We start from the raw sequence: 13,108 nt of genomic DNA on the forward strand, positions 1-13,108 counted from the left end.
CAAGAGGAGGTTTGGAACTGTAAGGCTGAGGTTCTGTGGTCCCCACACACTTCCACTTTGCAATAATAGCACTTAGAGCTGATCATAGAATATTTAGGAGGGAAGAAATTTCATAAACTGACTTGCTGCAGCAGTGGTATCCTGTTACAGTCACACGCTTGACTTCAGTGAGCTCTTTAGAATGATTCTTTTCACAAGGTGTTTGATGAAAGCAGCTACATTCAGATATCAAGAGAAAGTGTGGCCCAATTTTGTCCATAGTTTACTTCTATTTACAAAGTATTTTTGAAAGTACAGTAATGCAGGTTGTAAATATTGCCATCATATCAACAGTTTATGATACTCTTAGAAAAACCTGCAGTGCATGCAGCAGAGTAGCAGAGTCAAATGGCGTCTGCACAGCAAGTTTCCAACCACCAATCCATCCATACACTTTTTTAACTGCTTGTCCAATTCAGGGTCGTGGGGGCCTAGAGCCTATCACAGCTGTCATAGGAGAAAAGGAAGGGTACACCTGAGACATGATGCCAGTCTATCACAGGGTTAACATAAATTAATCACTAATCAACCCAACATGCATGTCTTTGGACCGTGGGAAGAAGCCAAAGACCTGAACAAAATCCATGCAGGCAGGGGAGAACAAACTCCACACAGAAAAGCTCCTGCTGGCTGAAATGTTCGAACTAGGAAACCTCTTGTTGTGGGCTGACAACGCTAACCACTGCTACACTGTGTTGCTGAAATTTCTAGCATTGTACATATGTATATATTCTATGTAGCAAGTATTGTATGAAATACTGTGGTGGGGAGAAACAATAACCCATGATTTTTCCCATCTCAACTCTAACATGTCATTGTCATCAGCTCCAAAAGTCCGGTATTGGTCAGGCTCCGACAGTCAGCATCCAGCCTGGCAGCACAATCTTTTGTAGTACTGTGGAGTGCTAATATTCATGTGCTCACAGAGAGAATAGAAAACTATTGTGTTTACGCCATTGTACTCACTCATTTTACCTTTTAGGAACGCAATTTTAACCATTTTAGACTGAAATAACCCAGGCAGAGTCTATGTACATTTAACCTAACACTGTCTGTGTGATGGATGACTGTGAGGTGAATTTGCTGGGTTGAGTAGCCGACTGCTGTTTCTACTGGTCTGCTCTTTTTTGATTGGCAGGCTACATTTTTAGTTATTCGTCTTATAAATGTCAGAAATTGCCCATGTCTTTAAAAAATGACCATACAATCAAAACATTTATGCCCAAAAATGCTGATTTCACGTAATTTGCTTATATGTAAATATAAAACGATGTAAAACATTATTTTTAATAGAATCTGGCCAAATGAAACATACTTGATTGGCATACATTCAGTTTACAAAAAGTATATTTGAATAAATAAACAGCTGAGTTCATATATTCCAGCTGGATTGGTTTTGAGATTACGGTCGTGTTTTTGGTTATGAACATAGTGCACGTGTGTGTCTTTACCTCATACAGAAGTCCGTCTCCTGACATGATGACTAAAGCGTCCCACTGCGACAGGTCGGCCTCTTTCACCATCTCCCGAGCGTGATTCTGCCGCTCTGCAAGACAAACAGAGAAAATATGTAAAGTATGTTGACTCATGCAGGTTTGTCTTTCCTGGAAGAGAAATCTGAAAAGGGGGACACTTTCTCAAAATGTCAGCTTCATTCCTCCTCAGAGGAAGGTCATGGTTGGCCCTCATAGAGGTGTAGCTACTTGTGTTACAGCTGAATAGCATAGCTGTGCAAGCACGGCCAAAAGACAGGAACATGACACAAACACGAACACCTGAGGCAGTCTGAGTAGATCCCTGCTCCTCCTGTAGTTTTAGTCTTCCTCCCCTTCCCTTCAGTTTCCAAATTAAAGTATCACCGTGGGAGGGAAAGTTGATATATGGTCTTAAATGAAGCGCCTGTCACACCGCCAATTAGATTGAGAGAACTAAATTACTCAGGAGCACTCTGTCAAATTAGTCCGAGAATGAATAATCTGATGTGCGTCTGTCGCTAATGGGCCAGCTGCTTGGATGGTACAGGAGTAAACTTTTCTACTTTTTGGTGTTCATGATTAAAGCGTAGACTTTAAAATGAGGGGGGAAAAATCCAGATGGGTACAAAACAGGTATAAATGTAACACGTGTACAAAAGTTCAGAAAAAAGGTGACAAATCCCCCAAAAAACTAATTATTGTGGACATACCAACAAACCACAACATCAAAACCACGAGTATTTAGAAGGTTTTGTGTTTGTAAGGCTGTCACACGCGTGTCACATCTGAACATTTTATTGCACAAGCCTCGTGAGTTTTCTTAATCAGGTTTTTGAATATTCTATTCGCGTTTGTCTGCCCTTGTAGGAAGCCTTTGTATCTCTCTTTCACTGTCAGAGTCTCTTTCTCAACAGTTTCAAGGTTAAAGGGCAGAAGAAGTGCTCTGAGGCGTAAAACACACACTCACACACACAACAGCACCACTGGTTTGTGTTTCTGTATTTCATATTTCCAAATATATTTACAAAGCAGCAATCATTCTCTCATTTGATTAGATAAGAAAAAAAAAAATAAGGTAACGATGAAGCATTTCAGTAAAGTTGGACTTTAGGTTGTTGAAATAATGGAATCACTGGATTTCTCACTGTATCACCAGTAAAAGTATCAAGTATTTAGACATTTAGTATTACATATTCAACATGGTGCTTATATTTCATACTTACAAAAGCTATTAAGAAGCTATTAATAACTTCTTTTATTTTTTTTAATACCACCACGCACTGCTTTGTTGAAGATGGGTTTGTTTTTTTAAATAGGAACACAGAAACCAGACACTGCTCTCATTCAGCAGCCTGTTAGTTATGCTAATACACTAATACGCCTCCAGTGCCGGTGCGAGCCAGTTTGGTCTTGGTGTCTTTTCGGACCAGACCACATTTTCACAGCTCTGAGAACCGATCATTACATACCATAAATAGCGGAACGTGAAATATGAAGAAATATGAAGTATTTCATTACTGGGTTACTTCTGTAAAAATGCCTAAAGTTCTGATTTTAATGCAAAGATACATGATACATGAACACGACCACTGTCTTCATGCATTAATTAACCCAACACACAGACACACATGCACTTCTCTCTAGTGACGGATCTATTTTTTTCTTCCTCTCTTTCTACTTCCTCTTCCCTGAAACCTACAGAACGAAGGAATCAATTCCTCCTCATCAGTCCATTCACATCACAATTACTTATTTGCGCAGAGTCTGAACACTGAAAAGGTTTAAAAGGCCTCCAATCAGCAACAAAGCTGCAGAGCAGCAACACTGCGGTGTGGCTGAAGGATAGCTCCTCACATCGGTCAAACCATTAGGGGATGGTGGAACTGCTTGTTATGGTTTTTATAGTAGTTGCTGCAGTGGAGAGGAGACAAAATCAAGTACTGTTGAACTTTTGTGTTTCTAGCTTTGAACAGGTACTTAACAGCAATGTACCGACTGCAATTTCATGTTGAGCAACATTTGACTGACTCTGGAACTGATTGGCACAGATTGGCAGAGCTGTGAAAACGAGGGCAGCAGATGGCTACAACAGAAGATTACAGGCCACTGCGAGAGGATCACGATGAAGACAGATTCCAGCCCATTATCAAATACATGCCGTTTCACAGAAAACATTGTTGTAAAAGTCAACATCCTGTGTGATTTGCTTTTCTACACTGCATGCTGTCACCAAACCACAAACTTTTTAATTGTTTTTTAAAACCAGATGGTCAGTGATATGATATATGCAGTTTTTAGGTCCCTTTGAATATTGAAATTAGAGTTGAGAGACTCCACATTCATTTAGAAATGGGCCTGCAGGCATTACTATAATGGCTGCGAAGTGGTAAGACTTACTTTTATAAAGACTTTATCATCAATCTCAGCCTACTGGCTTACAGTAAAATCCTGCCACCAGCTGACTGACCGGCCCATCTGTGGCACTGAAGCATCAGCTCCTGCAAGGGCTTGAACAGCTGCAAGAGCACCGTGTCACTTGAAAATAAACAAATCCTGTTTGGGTGCACTTCCTTAAATGCCATTCTTCTTGAGATGACAGCCTCACAAATGACATTACAGTTCTCCACATATCAAATTCCTCTGTTGTGATGGTTTAAGTGCATGTAAGGTAACAGAAAGCCTCGTCCTCCTGTCGACCTTAATCTTCCAGCTAAAGGCAGCTTAATGAACCTCCACCTTGCTTTTACGTTTCCTGCCCGCAGCAATCTTTAAGCAGCTGCACTCCTCCAGCAACATGACAGCAGGTGATGACAGTTAAACAGCACAACATACCGAACGTGTGTGTGTGTGTGTGTGTGTGTGTGTGTGTGTGTGTGTGTGTGTGTGTGTGTGTGTGTGTGTGTGTGTGTGTGTGTGTGTGTGTGTGTGTGTGTGTGTATATAGAGCAGGAAACACTCTAAACACTGCGACAGCTTTCTCAGCTGCCGGGAGCGGCCTGACATTGAAGTCACCCAAACTTTGTACACACACAATTGTAAAAACTACATCCCCTCCCCCCTCTCTCTCTCACACACACACACACACACACACACACACACACACACACACACACACACACACACACACACACACACACACCACACACACAGTGTTTAATTCTTGGCTTTCACTCCACTGACCCAGCACTTCTGAGGCTGTAGTAACAGTAACAGAAAAACATCTCATCGCAGATCCATGGAGACACAGATGGGCTGACAGACATTTCCCGCCCTCAGTTCGGCCTCAAGCAAGATCAGCCAACAGGAGTTTAAACACCACCGCCCTCTTCTCCGTGTGTCCGAGGAAAACGTATCTCAACTCAGTGACAGTAAAGCTGTGGACCAACTTTACAAGTTAGTCGCAGCTTAACACAAACTATGTCGTGGTTAAGTGGAAACCTCCATATCAAACAAGTATGTCTACAATTGTTATCTACACTGGCTACGCAGCTCTCAAAGCCTCAAAATGACTGCCTCCATGAACGCTAGAGTATAGAGGATAAAGTATAGACATAGACTGTAGAGTTTCATCTTTTCTGCTTATTTACAGCAAAATAACAAATACAATAAAAAAAAGAATCGATCGGTGAGAAATATTTTCTTAACTGATTTTCAGAGTATTTCAGTGTTCCAGATTAACAGTCTGATAACATTAGATTGGTTGTGGTTTAGGAGACACGAGTAAAGCAGTAAAAACCTAAAGAAATTGCACAAGACATTTTTAATCCAAAAAAAAAAAAAAGAGAGAAAAGAAAAGCAAATGAATATTTTTAAATTTGTCAGACAAACTACTTTTCTGTCAGTTATTTCATCGTTCAGGCTTTAAAGGGTTCATTTCTGGTCCCTCCTGAGAGTCGCCACAAAATATGGACTGTCAAACACTGTAATATGTATCTTCATGTGTAAAATTGGCAGCGCTCCCCTTTAAGCATCACTGCCCAGCCAATTTTTGTACCCGGGTATGCTGTGTTATCTCCCAGGATTTCTGGCATTTGAGATCAATGTCTCCTTACTATTTTGAGCCTTTTACTTGTCTACAGCAGCTGTCAAAATGTCACTCGCTTTGTGCAGCTTTATTGCACAGCTCCAGTGTGATTTCCTGGATTCCTGCTTAACAGGAGGCTGTGATAGATTTTTAAACGGTTTCCTTTCAACATTTTGTGAGATCTAGGAAAATTCCTGCTCTCTCGTTGCCCTTTCTTCTAGTGTTCATGCAATAAAAGTTTTAACATCCTCACATGGGTCACAACAGAGAATAAGAGCTCCGACATGTACAGCAGATTTCAAAAGAGCATGACGAGTGCTGTCATAAATGAAAGAACAAAAGACTGAACAAGAAAGACAGAAAAAGCAACAGAGCAGTTTCAGGGAATAGCCATCTCTTCTGGTAAATATTTGTAATCTGTATTGAGTTTATCAGCCGGAGCAGAAAAGCATGACATTGTTTAATTAATACTGTCTGACAGTCATCTCAGAGTGCCTGTGAGGAATCAGCAGGCCTTCTTCACATGTGCACTAACAAGAACACAACCACAGACAGAACAACACACTCTCTCCTCTACACTGGACCCCCACAGCAGTGCAGTCATCCTTCATCCATCCTCCACCCCTGGCAGTGCCCGCAGCTGCCACACAGCAAGATTCAATAATGACTCTGTCCACTTTTGTTAATATCCGCTTACAAGAGCATCCACAAACGCTTCCAGCCGTATGCTTCATACAGATGCCACTAACACACAGGAACAGACAAACATGCTGTTATAAAGTGAGGGTGCCAAAAAACACATTATAAAGCACATTTTTCACAGGCAATGAGCTAACACTGCATCTATGGGTATAAACAACTTAAAATTGACCACTTTTTAATTCCTTCTTAAATGACAGGAAAAGATATAATAATACAAAATAGTCACAGGTAGTGGAGGAGCTCTAATGTAATGACTGGAACTAGTGGATGAGGCTTAGCAGAGTCCAGAGGCCAGTACAGTATTTTGCACCAGGCTGTCATCATGCTTTTTAATACAGCAGAGTGGGATATTTTAACATGGGAATCTGTGGTGATTGACTCTCTTTTGAAACCAGCCTCAAGTTGCCACTAGAGGAGCTGCAGTTTTTGGCACTTTTGTTTTGGTTTCATCTTTCAACTCAGGACGCTGCCCCTTAGTTAACACTCTTTTTCTCTTTTTCTTTCTTTCTTTTTTTTTTTTTAAAACAGCAGATTAGCAGTTGTTATAATCCAGTGATCTTTGATCTAGGACTGTGCCATATCATATCGCAAAGAGGTATAAATATATGAATAATGTAAAAATGTCAGACAAACAAAGAGACACGCCCAGGAATGAGGAAGAATCACACGTCAGGCACAGGCAAGGTGTGGACCAAATGTAAATAAATGACTCAACTGAGCGTCAGTAGTTGCATTCCATATGAGAGGAAAGGCAAGCAGTAAGTCCTTATTACTGACGTGGTTACATGGTCGTAAAGGATGGCTTTAAGGGATATTACGATCTAATATTGAGGCCATATCGTCCGCCCTTACTTTGAACTCAAAGTTATTGCTTTCCCTGTTCATTTAGACAGGGTCTTAGTCTTGTTAGTCCACAATAACTGCCTGGAGATATTAACAGAATGGCTACTGAGTGGGATTACTTGTTTCTAGCAGGACTGTGACATTGTGAACTTCATGATGCACAAAGCTGTGTGTTAAGTTTTATTTTTGCTAATACTTTTTAAATAAAGTTAAAGTAACTCAAAAATGAGTTTCGGTCACTGCTACATCTGTGTGATGTTCCACCTTGAGTGTGCAAAATTAAGTATGTTCAGAGTTTGAAAACACTGATTTTACGTTCACCTGCTGAAAAATCATAAAAGGTTCACAAAGTACACACAAAACTGTGAATGCCAGTGTACAGATGCTACAACAGGAATGGACTTTCACCAAAACACTATGGGGCAGATTTAGTAACAAAACTGGGTTTTCGCAAGGAATAAAAAAGGTACTATCATCTATTATAATGAGAGTGCGTAAAAGGGGAACGCAGAGATTCTTGCAACTGACCCTGTTGCATATGCATTTCTGCAAACTCTTTCTGAAGGAGCAACATAAAGGGAAAAAATATTTAAATTAAGCGTGCAAACTGATTTACTAACACTTACAACATTTTTACTGATAATCATGCTGATCTTTAAATCAGAAAAAAGGCTTGTGCTACTTTTTGCACTTTAAATTGGACTGACTACACCTTGGTTAGGAAAGCATTACAACGTTTGTAAATCACCTGTAAAACTACCCACAGTGCTATTTGGGGATCGTGCTCACACACTATTTTGCCCTGTTTAATGACGTTTTGTCTTTAACCACCTGACCTCTGGTCTCTGAACATGCCTGGTGGAGATATTTAGTACTGAGACATAATTCTAGGCTATTTGAGAGAGATTAGAGAGAAACATTTATTTCAGAAGTTGATCAGATTGTCCATCGCTGTTGTAATCAAGTTCTCCTGTCAGTGGCCATGCTGTTACATAGATGTAGATTTGAGGATTAATCTATTCTTATTCGTTCTCCGGGATTAACTTGTCTAAAAGTACATCTCTGAAATCATAAAAAGTCTTTTGTCTTTTCGACATTCTCTGCACGGCACCGTAAGAGGATTTCTTCTTCTTTCTTCCTGACTGTGATTTGCTCTCCCTCTGCCCTCCTTTCTTTCTTGGTGCACCGCCGACTGTGATGAAAACCACATTTTTTTGTCTGTTAACCTACACGACACTGATTCATGAACAAACACAGACACTCAAAGAAAAGAAAAAAACAAACTCCACCGATTAATTTCACAGACAGAAAGCATCTGAATCCCATCTGCTGATGAATTATCTGTCTGCCATGATACAGTTTTAGATGAGTTTCTAATAACGCACTATAAGATCATTACTATCCAGAGTAGATTACAGAGTCAACGGTGAACATGTCAGAATTGGGGCCCGTGAGATTATATCAAAGCACATTACAGCTAAAGAGGATTTTGTGTGAATGTGTGTGTGTTTATGATGGACCTGTCTTTATCCATATGTGTATTTGAGTGTGTGCACACAAAGTTATTACATAACAGCACAGCATGCTTACGGTTCAGAGGCAGTTGGTCAACATAATGGTGGCAGCAGCATGAAAACAAGAGGATTTGGGCAGCAGTAGATAGAGAGACAGAGGGAGGGAAAGAAAAGCAGATCCATGAATGGAGGTGTGGCCTTTGCTGAGCTGTGTGTGTTGGTTGGTGTTATCATTGACTCATCCTGCTAGTGGGAGGTTGACTTGTAAGTATGCACCGCTACATTATGAGGTGTGATTAAAAAGTTACAGCAATACATCCATAAAAATTACAAACCTGGCCTGTTTAAGATCATTGACTCACCCTCCTCCTGACCAATATCAGTGCATCTGCTATTTTTAGATTCCTCCCTGGAAATCCTATTATGACCACTCGCAATGTTCCCTCGCAATGTGATTTCACCACAAACTTTAAGCATCCACTTCTCTTTTAAAATGATCGAACCCACGTCTAGGTCTAAGCATAAATTCAGCGTCTCAGCTAAAAAGATGCCAAGACAAATCTGCTTATCATTTTTTTTTAAATACACTGACTATGTTTTGCTCCCTGAATTAGTCCTCCAATTCACTGCAGTTTCTTTAGGGTGCTGAGGATGAACATTTAGCGTGTCACTGTGACTTTTCTGGCCACACCAACATCATTGCTGCTCACTACCTGCCTAATCACCAGCTGTGTCTCCCTGTAACTTTATCCACTTACTGATAATTAAGCTAAAGAATAACGGTTCTGACACACTGGAGAAGAGGCACAGGGTCAAGGGAAGAGAATGGAACTTCCTTTTAAAAAACCCACCAGATCTGAAGATTATCAGCCCATAAACATCAAAACCCACACCTGATGACCCCCTTGTACAGTGCTGTGAAAAAGTATTCGCCACTCTTAAATCAGGAGTTAACTGTTATTAACCCAGTTTTTAGGAAAGCTGATTCATTTTCAGTAGCCAAATTCAGGTCTGATTAGTGCCAGAATCAAGAAATCACTTCAAAGAGCAACACATCATGCAAAGAAACAGCTGAGAAACAAAGTCATTGGAATCAGTCTGGAAAGGTCTACAAAGCAATTTCTAAGGCTTTGGGACTCCAGCGAACCATGGTGAGAGCCATTATCCACAAATGGAACAGTGATGAACCTACCCGGGGGGGCTGGCCTTCCAAAATTACTCTAAGACTGCCTCACCGCATCAATGACTTATCCAGGAGGTTACAAAAGAACCCAAGACAAAATCTAAAAACTGCAGGCCTCACTTGCCTTGGTTAAGGTCAGAGTTCATGATTCAACAGCAAGAACGATCTGGGCAAAGATGGCATCCAAGCCACGACTGACCAAAAAGAACAAAAAGCACCAGCCAATTTAGACTCGCCAATAATCCTCATACACAACATCTTTAACTGTGGGAGGAAGAACATGTAAACTCTGTGCTGAAAGCCACCAGCTGACTATGAATCTTTAAGCTAACCACATAAACGTTCCCAATTCACTGTCTTTTTATTCCGTTATTTTATTAAGCACTCAGTCAACTGAGCCAGCAATTCAAATATCCAGAAGATGATTTGATTCATGTATAATAGATGATTTCTTTCAGTCCTGTGGAGCAAATAGAGATCTTACTCAAGGACTTTTTGCTCCTTGGATGGATTCATTAAATATTACCAATTTATCTTAAAAGTCAGATACTCATCAATCCATCAGGCACAAATCAAGTGTCTGTCTCGTTTTTCAAATGAGGGTAAATCAGACAAAAATAGCAGAGTGAATATTAATTTACATTTTTAAGTCTTTTTCAGACTTGAATAAATTAGTTACAGTTATTGAATTCTCTGGGAATAAAAAGCTTGACTGATTTGTTTTGTTTGTTTGCAGCTCTGCTCTCAAAGTGCACATGTGAAGTTCTTTTTAATAAACATCTATTAAAAAAAACCAAATTGAGCGTAGAATATGTGCCTGCGACTCACCCGTGATAACCAGAGTGTGTTTAATGCCGGCTTCATTCAGCATTCGTTGGATGTGGTTGTTGTACAGCGTGAGTGCTTGTCCTTTCCCACTCTGTGGGTTCACCAGCAGCATCATCTGGCACGGGCGGGACATTTGGCTCATCAACACCCCTACAATGCAGAGGAAAGAAAATGTAACTAAAGGAATCCACAAATATGATCAGAATAAGTACGACAGGGTTGAAGATACACCACAAATTATATACTGGGAAACTGAAACTTGACCGCTGCTTTGAGAAATGATTTAAAGAAAATTTCTGAATTCACGATGGCTTTATATCGGATATTTTTCATACTGCGCACGCCTCTGTGTTATACTTTATCTTTGATAGACCATCATAATTCTCGCCTTGTTTTCTTTAGTGTTTTGTGCCCCTTCAGCACCAGTGGGAGGACGGCCTGACAGGATGATGTATGTGTTCTGTAGCGCCATAAAAAAAAATGCTTGTGAATAAAATGAAAAAACAGAGATGGAGAGATGAATAGTTTTTGTTTTATTTTTATTTTTTTATGCACACAAGATGCAAGGTTAACCAGGGTAATGCGTTTACATCCACTGTGCCAAGCTGAAATGCAAATTTGCATTGAGTTGGCTAATAATAAGGTCACCCCCTAGCATTTAGACATTTCAGTAAGGGTACACACATTGTACCAAGAAAGGAAGTAGTTTTTGTTGAAATGTCATAAAATATTAAACACAAAAGACACAGCACTAAATGTTCCTACATAAGAAAAGCCAGAAGCCAGGACACCTGGGAATCTGCACACTGGTATATTTGGAGATGCACACACAAACAGTAGCCTTATCTCTCCTAACCAGCTTTGGCCTCGTGTAAAGGAGAGGATGGAGGTGCAAAACGATTGTTACTGCTAAAATATTTCATTAATACCGCAACAGGAAGGAACCGATGGAGTGCAAGCCTGAATCGCCTGCATAGACCCAGCGGGATAAAAGGTCATGATAATGAATGCCTTCAGCGACAGAAACATGGGCCATACACAGAAACACACCCAGCACAAACTAGACCCTTGAATGTTCTGCACATTAAAGACGGCATGTGAACTGACTTTTGGCTGATGCATGCATGTGTTGACCCACTGTTTTTGGTATTTTTTCTGCATCAGCTGATCTTTTGCAAATTTTGTGCATTCTTTTAATGTGATAAATGTACTTTATTTAATCTGAATTCAATTTTGTGATATTACCTGTAATGTACCTGCAGCTGCTATGAAATACAGCTCATTTATTTAAGAACCCACTGATAAGGAGACTTTGTGCACAGACCTGACAGAAAAATTTGTGGACGCAAGCAGAAACAAAGGTCAGTGGCACACACTAACTTAGTCCAATGACACAGCTTGCATCTCAAGATGAATGTGCACAGCTCTGAGCTCTTTGCTAAATTTTTAACTGCGGGGTTGATGCAAATTAGGGATTGAAACAGTTATCAGAGGGTTACAAAGATCTCACAAACGCAGATCTCAAATCTTTTTAACACAGTGAAGAAGACTGGGTGTGGGGGCTTAAAAAAAACAGAGAGGAACTGCTGATGACCTTCTGTTCCTCTGAGGAGGACTAATTAGGTACTGCAATCCTGAATACAATCTAGAACATGTACGTTTAAAGTGGACCTATTAAGCCCTTTTTTATTTTCTCTCACTCTTATAATATTACAGTGGTAGATGCCCAAGTTAAACATGCTAAAATGTCAAATAATTAAGTCAGCAAAATGAAGTCTGAGCTTTTCAGAGTGCTCTTTCAGTCAGTTTTTAAAACTCGAATCCTTGTGATGGCAATATCCAAAAACCCTACAGTGATATTCCTGAGAATCCTCACATTTTGCATTGCAGTTGATTGGATTTTCATCCTAGCACGTCTGACAGCTGAACAACTGAAAATGCTTTAGTGATGAGTGTGTCTAACTGGTTAAAAACCTAATTGACAGGATGGGTTTTAATGGGCACCAGGTTACACAGTGATACCGCTGGAATGCAGAGAAACCGGTCGGAAAGATGTTTACACGTTACGGCACCTTAACAGTTTGACCTGAGGTGAACTCTTCAGGCATTAAGTCTTTTTTCAGTAATCCTGAACTGAACCATTGCCATAACTTTATACACACTGTTGCCACTTTATTAGCACTATCTAAGTAATATTGCAGCATTTGTGGCTTAAACCGGTAATTCTGGAATCTGGACTGTGTGGTGCAAAGCTCGATCTTTGCTCATGCTTTAGAGCCAACAGACACACCTGGTTATATTTGCTTGTTTAATTTATTCTCATTTTACCTCTAAAATCTCATTTGTTATCTCATTATTCGTTTGTTGGAATAACTCAGAAGGGAACGGTAAATAAAGGAAAAATACAAGTGTCATAATGCTCAGCTACATTTAAATCACAGTATAATAAATCAACATGAATCAGAAACCCCAAAGTGAGTAATTTTAAATATATTAAGTAT

The 13,108-nt window shown here is 40.0% G+C and overlaps 1 protein-coding gene across 1 annotated transcript in view; it reads right to left on the reverse strand.

The window, feature by feature from the left end:
* The window catches only part of LOC134622683 (sphingosine kinase 1-like), a 39,929-nt gene that overhangs the window by 11,855 nt on the left and 14,966 nt on the right, over window positions 1–13,108 (reverse strand). The window contains exons 2-3 of the mRNA XM_063468071.1: window positions 10,608–10,757; window positions 1,491–1,585 (exon numbers count right to left, since the gene is read on the reverse strand). Coding sequence (XP_063324141.1) covers window positions 1,491–1,585; window positions 10,608–10,757 — 245 coding nt within the window. The remainder of the gene's footprint in view (window positions 1–1,490; window positions 1,586–10,607; window positions 10,758–13,108) is intronic.

Source organism: Pelmatolapia mariae, unplaced genomic scaffold (genome assembly GCF_036321145.2).
Source record: "Pelmatolapia mariae isolate MD_Pm_ZW unplaced genomic scaffold, Pm_UMD_F_2 NODE_ptg000140l+_length_107005_cov_1, whole genome shotgun sequence".
Classification (NCBI taxonomy): Eukaryota; Metazoa; Chordata; class Actinopteri; order Cichliformes; family Cichlidae; genus Pelmatolapia; species Pelmatolapia mariae.